This window comes from Doryrhamphus excisus, chromosome 9 (genome assembly GCF_030265055.1).
Source record: "Doryrhamphus excisus isolate RoL2022-K1 chromosome 9, RoL_Dexc_1.0, whole genome shotgun sequence".
In the NCBI taxonomy this organism is placed as follows: Eukaryota; Metazoa; Chordata; class Actinopteri; order Syngnathiformes; family Syngnathidae; genus Doryrhamphus; species Doryrhamphus excisus.
Window position 1 is genome coordinate 19,040,903 of NC_080474.1, and position 14,085 is coordinate 19,054,987.

Below are 14,085 nucleotides of genomic sequence, written 5' to 3' on the forward strand. Positions count from 1 at the left end.
GACACACACACTAAACACCGCCCTTCCGGTAGAGGCCGAAAAACACTGAAAGAAGAAAAATAAACCTTCGGCACGTACAACACGGACTCATTTCAAGTAGGCGTGGTTTACACAATGTATACTATTGCGACACCTTCAAAACACATTCAAATGATCATATTATATTACTGTAGTTGTAGTGTTACATTTAATATAACCATATCCTGTACTTTTACTAATTTTATTATTATTATTTTTGGAATACCAAAAAAAAATGACTGAATAGGAAAACAAAATACAAATAGATATAACACAATGTGCTCTGGAACAGGCCACAAACCTTACAGAAGCACTTTACAGCCTCACTAAACACCCTAAAATTACAGTGGGTGTTTTGTAGAGAGCATTGATCTGTGTGAGAAATTTCAAGCCAATCCACCATATATTATGTCATATGTCAGAAAAAATTAATATCACAGGCAACAGACAAATCTTCACCCTATTCTGTGCAACATGTCAGCAGTGGTAGAGATGCATTCAGGAACCACTCTGCTCAACAAACCGTCTGGCAACTGTTATTATTATTATTATTTATTATTTAACATTTATCAAAGGAGTGCGTATGAGGCATTTATTTGAGCGGAGTAAATATGATATTCATAAGAAAATCAACAGACCACCACTAGTATATTGGGTACAGTACATCAGCATTTATTCCATGCATGACTTGCTTGGATTATATTCTCCCAGATTATCAACTGTACTGTACTGTACTGTGGAAAATACAGGAATCGAACATGAGAGGACTCGGTTGATCGTAATGCCATTCAACAGGTAGAGGAGCGTAATAAAGAAACTGGATACTCGGTATACGAGGCCACATGATGTCCACGGTTAGAAAAAGCTTCACAAAAATTCAGACACAAATTGATATTTTGGATTAAATAACAGAGACAATTGCAGAAAGGAAAAAATAAAACCCAAAAATGTATACATTGAGTGGTCTTTTTGACCCTGTGTTTGTGTCCCCTGATTGGCTTTTGTTGAAAATATACATTAAAAGTACAATGTATATTGCTAAGTGCAGTACATAGCAATACTTCAAATGATTTGATCCACTAAACATAAAACTAATACTGTCCTCATATCTGTTTGTTGTGCTCTTTTTTAAAATAATACTCCAAAAAGAAGCTGCCAAAAAATGAAAAAGAACACTTACTTCATTCAAAATAAATTATTCAATAATAATGTAGGCCAGCTACGTAAAGTAAAATAATGAAAGTAAACATAATAACAATCATACTTCACAGATCAGATTACAACACATGACGTTAATTCACATAAAACACAATAAAGATGGATGAAGGTGGCTCAAATTGAGACCTGTAAAGCTTTAAAGCAAAAAAAAAAAAATGCAAGTACAAATCTTAGGTTCAATTCTGCTGCCTGCGCACCTGAAAAGTTCAATACTGATGTAAAACACATCATGAAAATGCTTCTTTTCAGCTAATTTAAGCTGATCGTTGGTGACAAAATTCTCAGTCAGATTTATATTTACTGTTGTTTATATACAGAGGAAAATAACACTGAAATTATATTACTAAAAATTAAAAATACAACTTATTTATGTCTGGCTTATACTCCTCAATTGCCACCGTCCTCCATCGCTTTGTTTTCCAGTCACCAAAATAAAAATAAAAAAAAAATCTTGTATCCCTTTTTTTTTTAAACACAGCAAGCCTAAAGTAGTATAACATTGCTGAGCATCAAAAAGCAGCAGAGCAGTATCTTTACATGTCATTGCATTTGTCGCCATCTAGCGGCTGCTATATTGCTACTGCTCTCAACCGGCAACCTGAAGCGTTCAAAAAAAAAAAAAAAAAAAAAATACAATAAGAAAATATTAGCAATTTCTTTAGCTCCACAAACAACCAGTCGCTGTGTGTCTAGCCTGCTAGACATTCTTGATCCTGAGCAAGCAATCTATGTCTCTAATCACTTTTGCAAACAATTACCCTGCTGGAAAGAGTTACATGGGAGATGCTGCACCTAAAAATGAAACAAAATGAAATGGAATGTGTAATTGCTTCATAATAGCAGTTCATTCATTCATTTTCTACCGCTTTTTCCTCACGAAGGTACACTCCCGGACTGGTCGCCAGCCAATCAATCACAGGGCACATATAGACAAACAACCATTCACACTCACATTCATACCTATGGACAATTTGGAGTCGCTAATTAACCTAGCATGTTTTTTTGGAATGTGGGAGGAAACCGGAGTACCCGGAGAAAACCCACGCATGCACGGGGAGAACATGCAAACTCCACACAGAGATGGCCGAGGGCGGAATCAAACTCAGGTCTCCTAGCTGTGTTGCCTGCACGCTAACCACTCATCCAAATTCAGCAACTCATTCATTAATTTTCAACCGCTTATCCCCACGAGGGTCGTGGGGGTTGCTGGAGCCTATCCCAGCTGTCTTCAGGCAAGAGGCAGGGTACACCCTGGACTGGTCGCCAGCCAATCACAGGGCACATATAGACAAACAACCATTCACACTCACATTCATACCTATGGACAATTTGGAGTCGCTAATTAACCTAGCATGTTTTTTTGGAATGTGGGAGGAAACCGGAACATGCAAACTCCACAAAGAGATGGCCGAGGGTGGAATCGAACCCTGGTCTCCTAGCTGTGAGCTGCGCGCTAACCACTCGACCATCATAATAGCAGTTTAAATTCACTATTCCTATAATGCAGCTTGTGTTATTAATTTGTATTTGATGTACGGCTGTAATTCCATGCTGATGTGTTACTGTAAAAAAAAAGCTAATTATTAGATATTAGTGTTCATTCTTTGTTGATTGACATGTGGTCCTGCTGCTATGATGTCACATTATTTATTTATTAGCGGCACTAAATCCGGGAACCGGCTTCAGGAAATGTAATTACAGCCACCCCTGTGGACACTACAGGCGGACGCACCCAGTGACTAATTAATAGAGGCACGGCGTCTATTCGAGTGGAGGACACTATTTGAGAATAGTATACTGTACGGTAAAAAGAAAAATGGTTGCGACATTACAGATATGCACGATTCAAACATTCCCATATACAGTAATTGGTCCAGTCCAGTTTTTGCCGGTCCTTGTACAATCCTGAGATGAGACTTGAGTGGAAAGGGCGAAGTTTTGTGTGGGTTTCGCTGATGACAAAAAAATGGATATTGTTATTATTTTGTTACAATTATTTTGCATCCTTAGCTTCAGTTATGCAGTCTTGTGGCGGCGTATTGCACATTGCAAGCTGCAACATGCATGCCGGGTGGGGGGGTGGGGGGGGGGGGGGGGGGGGTCACAGCAAGGGTTCTGATGACACGTAATGGAGTCCGACTACGAGGCAGGTTGGTCATGCTGGTGTTTATAATGCTAGCTTGGTGGTGGGCGCCCCCCCACTCACCTTGTTCTTCTGCTTGGATGCGAGACCTGCGCTCTGCAATGTAATGTAAATAAAAACCAGGTGATGACGTTTTGGTACCGGGGTACGTGATCCCGATTTTGGATTTTTTTTTTTAAAGCAATAAAAATGAAGACAGTGACTTGAGCCAGATAAAAAGGCATGTAAGTGATGCTCCACATCTGGGTCACCTGAGAGATTAACGGTGATGTAACTCGCCACCGCTCGCTGGCAGCCTTTAACCGATCGACGCTTCGATGAATGACTCGCTTATCACCGCCACAATTTGCAAAAATTGTGCAAAATGTTCCTCATTTAAGAGGCTTTTTCATCGCACTGATGTCCTTGAATTGTCCTTCAGAAGTCAAAAATAAATTATGAATGTTACACGATCTTCTGTACATTTTCATTCGAAAACGGAATCCCTGCCATGGGTTGCCTGAACGCGGTGTCGAACATGAGGGGTATGAAGGCATGGTAAAAGAAGGAGGACAAGGGGGGGGGCTGTGGTTGAGATTGCTATAAGGATTTCTGTTTACGACATCGTTGTCCTCTTATTGCTGTAGTCTCTGCAGTACCAGTGGGACGCTATTGGTTCCAGGCAAAAAAAAAAAAAAAAGTAAACGTGGATTTACCACGAAGAAGGGGCCCCTTTGTTGTTCCGAATAGTGGCATCTGAGCACTCGGCTTCTGAGGAGTCACAGTCTGAATCTCCAAACTGAAGAGGATTCTGGGAGGGGTAGAAAAAAAGCAACACATGATAATTTTTTAAAAACATTACCCTGTCTGTATCTGTACCCAAACATGGAGACGACATGCAAATCAGTGTAAAATATTACACACCAACAATCTGTCTGACAATGAAAACAGAGCATTATCATCTTTGTTTGGCTATGACAATACTGACATTGAAAGGGTGAAGGAAAATTAATTTCTGGGGATCATAATACATGAAAATATGAGCTGGAAACCTCGTATTACAAATATACAACATAAAGTGGCCAGAAATATTTCAATATTGTACAAAGTAAAAATTTGTTCTCAATCAGAAATCACTCCACACTCTTTATTGCTCTCTGGTTCTACCATATCTTACTTATTGTGTGGAAATATGGGCTAATAACTGTAAAAGAAATCTTCACACTGCAAAAAAAGGCCAGTAAGGATAATTCATAATGCCGCCTACAGAGAACATACTAACTCCTTATTTCTAAAATCACAAATACTTCAACTTGCTGATATAGTTCATCTTCAAACAGCTAAAATAATGCATAAGGCTAAAAATAACCAATTAGCTAAAAATGTCATCCAATACTTCTCTACAAGAGAGGAGAAATATGATCTCAGGGAAGAAGTACATTTGAAACACTTCTATGCTAGGACTACTACGTTAAAAAGCCATAGCATTTCAGTATGTGGAATCAAACTATGGAATGGATTGAGTAAGACCCTCAAACAATACACAACGATGAGCCAATTCAAGAAACAATACAAGCAGTTGATGTTTGCTAAATACAAGGATGAAGAGTCTTGAACCAGTCATGATGTGCTATACATATCACTATATTGACACTTACTATGGTACCCATTATGTCATTGGATGCTCATATCACCCCGTACTTTGGTACGAGGTGCATTATTAAAAAAAAAAAAAAAAAACCTTAAACTGTATTATGGAAAGCAGGAAGTGAACAAATGTAACAGTTACTGATTGTACAAAAAAAAATAATAATAATATTTTAATACTTTAATACTTTAATATTTTAATATTTTAATATTTTAATATTTTAATATTTTAATATTTTAATATTTTAATATTTTAATGTTTTAATTAAAAAAATAAAATTACATAAAATGTAAAAAAAAAATAAAAATTATATTAGGAAAGCAGGAAGTGAACAAATGTAACAGTTACTGATTGTACAAAAATAAAAATAAAAAATAATATTTTAATATTTTAATATTTTAATATTTTAATATTTTAATATTTTAATATTTTAATATTTTAATATTTTAATATTTTAATATTTTAATGTTTTTAATTTTAATAAAAAAAATAAAATTACATAAAATGTAAAAAAATATATACATTATATTAGGAAAGCAGGAAGTGAACAAATGTAACAGTGACTGATTGTAAAAGTACCAGATGGAGGGGTAGGATTTAATAAGCTTTGCTTCTTCCTACTCCTTTTGGACATGTGGAACTGTGAACTGATTGTGTGATGCATTCAATTGTAATGGTAATTACCATTACCGTATAATTTTGCAGTTTATAGGAAAGAAGAAAAACAAACAAGTACTAACCTCATAGCTGTGTTCATCCGAGCACAGTTTACCCAAGGAGATCTGCGTCTTCACCCTGCGGACGGCGCATTCCTTGTCAGACAAGCCGTCCGACTGGGTGGAGATGTCGATGGGGATGTCCGGCGTGTGCGACAGCAGCTCATCCAGGTGTTCCTCCTGGCTGGCGCTCAGCCTCTCCAGTGGGCCGCTGTGGGAATGGTCGCTGGTGTTTCCCTCCTCTCCGTCGGACACGGACAGATTCTCCGAGCTGAATGTGGAGTAGGACTGGAAGCTGCTCATACAGCGATGGGGTCTATGAGGAGCCGCATGAAGAAGATGTTTACAGACAATCGTTAAGTTAAGACACAAACATTATGATGCAATAATAGTAATGACTTCACCTCTGTCTCCTTGGAAACTCCACTTCGCTATCCACCTCTCCTTCCTCCTCTTCAGATGACTCATCTCCACCCTAAAAGATAAATAAATACAACTTATCCAACATCTCCAACCCTTTTCTTCACATAAACAGACATCAGGCCGATGCTGACCTTCCTCAGAGGTCTGAGTGTGCGTGGAAGTGCGGTGGGAAGGGTGTGCGTATTCTGGAAGGCTTCCTGTTTCTGAGCCTCGGCTTTGTTGGAGACGTCTTCATCAGAACCTGGATCTTTGCCGGGAGCCCCCAAACACGACTGTGTACCTTCTTGAGGATGGAGCAGCTCTGGTTGACTGGATACGGGCGGGGTCTCCTGACAGTGAAGGCATCCCGGGAAGGGGTGAGCCTGGCAGCAGGGACACACGGACCCGGCACCAGTACCTAATACGGGATTGGAGCTAATGGACGAGGTGCGTTGACGTGTGTCTGCATCCACGGCCGTGGAGATGAGGTCGGGGCTGGAACCGGAAACACGGCGCTGCAGGTGATCGGTCTGGGGGCTGCGGAGAGCAGCAGCGGGGCCAAAGTACCGTAAGTTATTGGCACAGTTCACAACGGCTTCTTCGCGGCCCTTCAACGGGAGCTGGGGTGCCGCCGCGGGTGGCAGCGGAAGATGATGGTGGTGATGAAGCGGCTCCTGGAGTGACTGAGCATCTTCTGGCACCGCTGCAGCAGGTTTCAGGACCCCGAGGAACTCGCTATGGCTTCCTTTGCTGTTGGCGCGGCGATGGCGGGGCTTGCTTCGGTAGCGGGACTTGCCGGGAGGCGTGGAAACTTTTGGGCTGGCGGAAAGTGGTGACGGGGACGGGAGGGCGTCCACACTCGGGATCCCATCGGAACGAAGCAAGTCAGGCCTGGAGGAGGTCCATGAAGACATAATGCAGCATATGAATGAGTGTCAATAATCAATAATGCATCTTGCTTATTTTCAAATCAACTTTATTTGTAGAGCACTTTTCCTGCAAAGACATGCAACACAAAGTGCTTTACAGAATTAAAACGATTACCATAATTAAACGGAAAAAACAAAGAAACAAAAGAAAGCCCCTCCTTCCCATCCTCCATACTACGGGTCACCCGGGCCCCCCGACTCCGACAGACGGGCGGACCCCCACATTAAAAGGGAGGAACCCCCAGCCGGCCGGGTCGAAGGGAGCCAAGGATGGCACCCCCTCAGCAGACCCGACACAGCCCCCAGTGTGGAGGACCCCCCCCTGAGGAAACACTGGAGTTAGAAGCTGAAAACTAAGAGCATAAAATAGGACTAAAAAGATAAAAACATAACACTGGAGTTAAAAGCTGAAGACCAAGAGCAAAAAAAAATATATATAGGACTAAAAAGATAAAAACAAAACACTGGAGTTAAAAGCTGAAGACCAAGAGCAAAAAACAAAACAAAAAAAAGGACTAAAAATATAAAAACAAAACACTAGAGTTAAAAGGTGAAGACTAAGAGCATAAAATAGGACTAAAAAGATAAAAACAACACACTGGAGTTAAAAGCTGAAGACTAAAAGCATAAAATAGGACTAACAAGATAAAAACAAAACACTGGAGTTAAAAGCTGAAGACTAAGAGCATAAAATAGGACTAACAGGATAAAAACAAAACACTGGAGTTAAAAGCTGAAGACTAAGAGCATAAAATATGACTAAAAAGATAAATACATAACACTGGAGTTAAAAGCTGAAGACCAAGAGCAAAAAAAAAAAATATATGACTAAAAAGATAAAAACAAAACACTGGAGTTAAAAGCTGAAGACTAAGAGCATAAAATAGGACTAAAAAGATAAAAACAAAACACTGGAGTTAAAAGCTGAAGACTAAGAGCATAAAATAGGACTAAAAAGATAAAAACATAACACTGGAGTTAAAAGCTGAAGACTAAGAGCATAAAATAGGACTAAAAAGATAAAAACACAACACTGGAGTTAAAAGCTGAAGACCAAGAGCAAAAATAAAAATAAAAAATAGGACTAAAAAGATAAAAACAAAACACTGGAGTTAAAAGCTGAAGACTAAGAGCATAAAATAGGACTAACAAGATAAAAACAAAACACGAGTTAAAAGCTGAAGACTAAGAGCATAAAATAGGACTAAAAAGATAAAAACAAAACACTGGAGTTAAAAGCTGAAGACTAAGAGCATAAAATAAGACTAAAAAGATAAAAACAGAAGAAAAGTTTAAAAATATGAGTTAAAAGCCTGATTAAAAAGGTGTGTCTTTAATCTTTTTTTTTTTTTAAATATCAACAGTCTCCGCAGTCCTGAGGCCCTCCGGCAGGCTGTTCCACAGGTGGGGGGGCCATAGTGGCTAAATGCTGCCTCACCGTGGGTTTTAGTTCTGGGTTTTGGTCTAGTTAAAAGGCCAGCGCCGGAGGACCGCAGGGTCCGCCGCGGGCGTTGATATGGTAAAAGCAGATCAGATAAATACGAAGGGGCAAAGCCGTTAAAAGAGAACCTTAAAATTGTACCAGTAACGCTGGTGAGAGTCGTACCTTTTGGCAGGCGGCAACCCGGGTTTGTGAGAAATATTTCCTTTCTTTTTGATCAGCTTTTCCACAGCATTTGACCGAACGATGGGCCTGACCAGGTGCCGCTTGTAGGTCCCGGGGTATTTCTTCTCCACTGCTTGCTCTCTCCTGTTGGAATTAGTGTAGTATTTTTAGACCTTGTATATAACACCAGTTCATGTTTGACTAACAAACACAAAAAACGGTTAAGGAATTGGCCGCAAATAAAAGGAGATGATCACAGTAAATTTGCACGAGTGGATGTCATGGAGAGAAATAAACACAGGCCTGGGAAGTTCAGCCTATAATATAAACTTAGGTCTGAACCCAGACTGACGAGTGACTCTCAAGCTGGATTTTTATCTGCATTAAACAAACTAGTACTTCAAAACAAGTACTTCAAAACAAAACCAACAACACAGTCGGCTAAATAAGGTAACCAAAACCTATTATACTGCTAAATGTGTGTTTGTATATGTACTGTATGCATGCATACTGTATTATGCCTAACAGCTAGTATTAATAATACTACATTTTATTTGTATAGCGCTTTTCAAAATACTCAAAGTCACTTTACAGAAGAATGGAGTTGAATAAAAGCAAGTAAACAGAGTAAAAGATTAATTAAAAATAATTTAAAAGATTAATTAAGATTATTACATTAAAATACAACATTAATTCGTTAATACACAGTTAAAACATGAGTAAAAGCGGGGGGGGGGCAGTCAGGTATAAAAGTTAGACATTAAAAACAGATTTAAAGAGGTGGATTTTTAGTTGTTTTTTTTTTTAAACTGGGAAGGTCAAAGAATTCCAGAGGGTGGGGGGTAGCGATGGAGAAGTCACCCCAGGATCGGAGCTTGGTCTTACAGGGGTAAATGCCAGGAGGTTGGAGTCTGAGGAGCGAAGGGGACGTGGGGGATTGTGTGGATGGAGGAGGTCTGTGAGATTATGGGGGGGTCATCAGATGGTGGAGGGCTTTGTAGGTTATGAGAAGAACTTTGGAGTGAATGCGTTGGGGAACGGTTTTGGAGGACAGGGGTAATGTGTGGAGGTGAGGAGGCGGGCAGCGGAGTTGTGAATATATTGTAGTTTATTGAGGGTTTTGGATGTAGTACCGTAGAGAATACTGTTGCAGTAGTAGTAGTAGTAGTAGTAGTAGTAGTAGTAGTCCATTCTGGTTGTGATGAATGCATGGATCAGGGATTCAGCGGCAGAGAAATAAGTGATGCTATGTTCTTAAGATGGAAAAATGCAGTCCGGGTTAATTGTTTCATGTGGGGTTCAAATGAAAGGGTGGGGGTCCAGGAGGATACCAAGGTTGCAGATGAGCGGGGATGGAGTGAGGATAGCATTTGGACCAAAAAAAAAAAAAAAAAAGAGCTTCTTCACTTACTTCATGAGTTCTTTCTCTCGCACCTCCAGCTGCAGCATGATGGCACTGAGCTCCATGTAAAGGTTGTTGGCTCTCTCCAGTTTCCTCTCATAATGTTCCCGGATGTCCAGTGCATGCCTGATAAGGTTGGAAACGTCCAAAAAAAAAAAAAAAAAAAGGCTCAACCAAATCCTCAATCTGCACTGGCACGTCAACATGAAACATCATTATGTAACAATTTCCCCAAACTGCTACTATATACTATCAGTGGCACACAAATAAACATCCATTATTCAGGTATTATAGAGGAGGATTTAGCACTCTTTTTACTTTTTATTTGGCTTTTGGCAACACTCATCAGAACTATCGACCAAATGTAAGTAGGATTGCAAGGTTTATAGCGTGTCTATAGTGTGGCTTATAGGCAAGTGTGGTCTATATACTATATATAAATATACTATACACATATGTATGCTACCTAACCCTTAAATGAATGAGTGACTGGACCCTACACTCTTCCATAAGTGTGTAAAAAATGACATTTTTATGCCAATTTTGCCATTTTGGTTAGGAATAATCACCTGTATGATATTTAGTATTATATTTAGGACCACACAAGAATGATTTCATGTTAGAAATATATTAATTTTTCACTTTTTCCATCTTTGAAAAAGAAAATGACCCCTTACAACAATAGAAAATATGAGTATCCATTGTGTGTTGCATAAAAGATAAGTTAAAAATGTGAACGGCATGATATCAAAAATATGTTTTTTGAGGAATACCTAGAATATGAAATGATACATTTTTTTCATTACAAAGATATTTCAAGAAAACAACCTGACCGGGTCATTTTTGACCCACTTATGGAAACTTGGGGTAGTAACACAAAAACAAAAATTTCTTAAAATGTATAAAAGGTAAGTTAAAAATGTGAACGGCATAATATCAAAAATATGATTTTTGAGGAATACCTGGAATATGAAATGATAAAATTTTTTCATTACAAAAATATTTCAAGAAAACAACCTGACCGGGTCATTTTTGACCCACTTATGGAAGGTTGGGGTAGTAACACAAAAACTAAAATTTCTTGAAATGTATAAAAGATAAGTTAAAAATGTGAACGACATGATATCAAAAATATGTTTTTTGAGGAATACCTGGAATATGAAATTATAACAATTTTTTCATTACAAAAATATTTCAAGAAAACAACCTGACCGGGTCATTTTTGACCCACTTATGGAAGGTTGGGGTAGTAACACAAAAACAAAAATTTCTTAAAATGTATAAAAGGTAAGTTAAAAATGTGAACGGCATGATATCAAAAATATGTTTTTTAAGGAATACCCGGAATATGAAATGATACAATTTTTTCATTACAAAGATATTTCAAGAAAACAACCTGACCGGGTCATTTTTGACCCACTTATGGAAGGTTGGGGTAGTAACACAAAAACAAAAATTTCTTAAAATGTCTAAAAGATAAGTTAAAAATGTGAACGGCATATCAAAAATATGTTTTTTAAGGAATACCCGGAATATGAAATGATACAATTTTTTCATTACAAAAATATTTCAAGAAAACAACCTGACCGGGTCATTTTTGACCCACTTATGGAAGGTTGGGGTAGTAACACAAAAACTAAAATTTCTTAAAATGTATAAAAGATAAGTTAAAAATGTGAATGGCATGATATCAAAAATATGTTTTTTGAGGAATACCTGGAATATGAAATGATAACAATTTTTCATTACAAAGATATTTCAAGAAAACAACCTGACCGGGTCATTTTTGACCCACTTATGCATCTAAGGGTTAAAAATGGCGGCACATTCAATAAAGGTTTTATGACAGCAGTACTGCAGTAGTTCTTTTTACCGGAGTTCATCCCGCCTCCGTCTGATCAGCTCTTCATCCAGCCTGTGAATGCACGTGCCTTCACTTTTGATCTTCTCAAAATGTTTCTTCACTTCCTCCCTCCATTCAGCCTGGAACATGAATGAACAAAGTTACAACCCACGCTGCCAAAAGAAGTAACACAACCCCCCCCCCCCCCAGCGTTCTTTAGATGTGTTGCAGACCTGAGACTTGAAGTACGTCTCCTGAGGAGCTCCCAGAACGTCAGCCGAGGCAATGTCGAGGTGCAGGAGGATCTGGCGGAAAGATGGTCTATTCCGGGGTTTGCCTTGCCTGATGATAATGAGTGAGAAGATTATGATCATGTGACGGTGATTCTCAACTGGCGGATCGTGACTCAAAAGTGGGTTGCAGATAGGCGTGTGTATTGGCAAGAATCTGGTGATACACGAGGGGTGCTGGAGCCTATCCCAGCTGTCTTCGGGCGAGAGGCAGGGTTACACCCTGGACTGGTGGCCAGCCAATCACAGGGCACATATAGACAAACAACCATTCACACTCACATTCATACCTATGGACAATTTGGAGTCGCTAATTAACCTAGCATGTTTTTGGAATGTGGGAGGAAACCGGAGTACCCGGAAAAAACCCACGCATGCACGGGGAGAACATGCAAACTCCACACAGAGATGGCCGAGGGTGGAATCGAACTCGGGTCTCCTAGCTGTGAGGTTTGCGCGCTAACCACTCGTCGGCCGTGCAGCCCGAAATGAAAAATGTGTTTAAAAAAAAAAAATAAAAAAAATCTTATTCATCAGTTAATCAAAAAATTAATTGTTTTATAACTGATTAATTGGTTATTAGTTGCAGCCTTGTTATGTCCAGTTTTGTTTGCTATGTATTGATGATTTTCTTAATTATTCCCTTTTAACAATAATTAAAAACATTAATTTTAATAGAAAAATTCACACAAATTGTGACCAAGTCATCCATAAAATACCAAAAAAAAAGAATCTTCTTTATATTGGCGTTATTATTTTCAATGTCAAGGTTCTAATACAGGGCCGCATGGTGGACGAGTGGTTAGCATGTTAGCCACTCAGTCAGGAGATCGTGAAGACCTGGGTTGGAATCATCTCTGTGTTCTCGCTGTACGGATGTACAGGGAGAACATGCAAACTCCACACAGAGATGTGCACTAACCACTTTCTTAAAATGTATAAAAGATAAGTTAAAAATATGAACGGCATGATATCAAAAATATGATTTTTGAGGAATACCTGGAATATGAAATTAAAACAATTTTTCATGACAAAGATATTTCAAGAAAACAACCTGACCGGGTCATTTTTGACCCACTTATGGAAGGTTGGGGTAGTAACACAAAAACAAAAAATTCTTAAAATGTATAAAAGATAAGTTAAAAATGTGAATGACATGATATCAAAAACATGTTTTTTGAGGAATACCTGGAATATGAAATGATAAATTTTTTTCATTACGAAGATATTTCAAGAAAACAACCTGACCGGGTTATTTTTGACCCACTTATGGAAGGTTGGGGTAGTAACACAAAAACAAAAAATTCTTAAAATGTTTAAAAGATAAGTTAAAAATGTGAACGGCATGATATCAAAAACATGTTTTTTGATGAATACCTGGAATATGAAATGATAAAATTTTTTTCATTACGAAGATATTTCAAGAAAACAACCTGACCGGGTCATTTTTGACCCACTTATGGAAGGTTGGGGTAGTAACACAAAAACAAAAAATTCTTAAAATGTATAAAAGATAAGTTAAAAATATGAACGGAATGATATCAAAAATGTGATTTTTGAGGAATACCTGGAATATGAAATGATAATTTTTTTTCATTACGAAGATATTTCAAGAAAACAACCTGACCGGGTCATTTTTGACCCACTTATGGAAGGTTGGGGTAGCAACACAAAAACTAAAATCTCTTAAAATGTATCAAAGGTAAGTTAAAAATGTGAACGGCATGATATCAAAAATATGTTTTTTGAGGAATACCTGGAATATGAAATGATTAAAATTTTTCATTACAAAGATATTTCAGGAAAACAACTTGACCGGGTCATTTTTGACCCACTTATGGAAGGTTGGGGTAGTAACATATATATATATATATATATATATACACATATA

At 38.3% G+C, this 14,085-nt stretch overlaps 1 protein-coding gene across 3 annotated transcripts in view; it reads right to left on the reverse strand.

Moving 5' to 3' along the window:
- Positions 1 to 276: 276 nt before the first annotated feature.
- si:ch211-45c16.2 (mitogen-activated protein kinase kinase kinase 13) overlaps positions 277 to 14,085 on the reverse strand; it is a 42,077-nt gene continuing 28,268 nt past the window's right edge. For all 3 annotated transcript variants that reach the window (XM_058082698.1, XM_058082697.1, XM_058082699.1), the window contains 9 exons: positions 12,138 to 12,246; positions 11,935 to 12,044; positions 10,071 to 10,187; positions 8,660 to 8,803; positions 6,277 to 7,015; positions 6,127 to 6,197; positions 5,747 to 6,038; positions 4,075 to 4,169; positions 277 to 3,188 (listed from right to left, as the gene is read on the reverse strand). In XM_058082698.1, the coding sequence (XP_057938681.1) occupies positions 3,065 to 3,188; positions 4,075 to 4,169; positions 5,747 to 6,038; positions 6,127 to 6,197; positions 6,277 to 7,015; positions 8,660 to 8,803; positions 10,071 to 10,187; positions 11,935 to 12,044; positions 12,138 to 12,246 (1,801 nt within the window). In that variant the 3' untranslated portion in view covers positions 277 to 3,064. The remainder of the gene's footprint in view (positions 3,189 to 4,074; positions 4,170 to 5,746; positions 6,039 to 6,126; positions 6,198 to 6,276; positions 7,016 to 8,659; positions 8,804 to 10,070; positions 10,188 to 11,934; positions 12,045 to 12,137; positions 12,247 to 14,085) is intronic.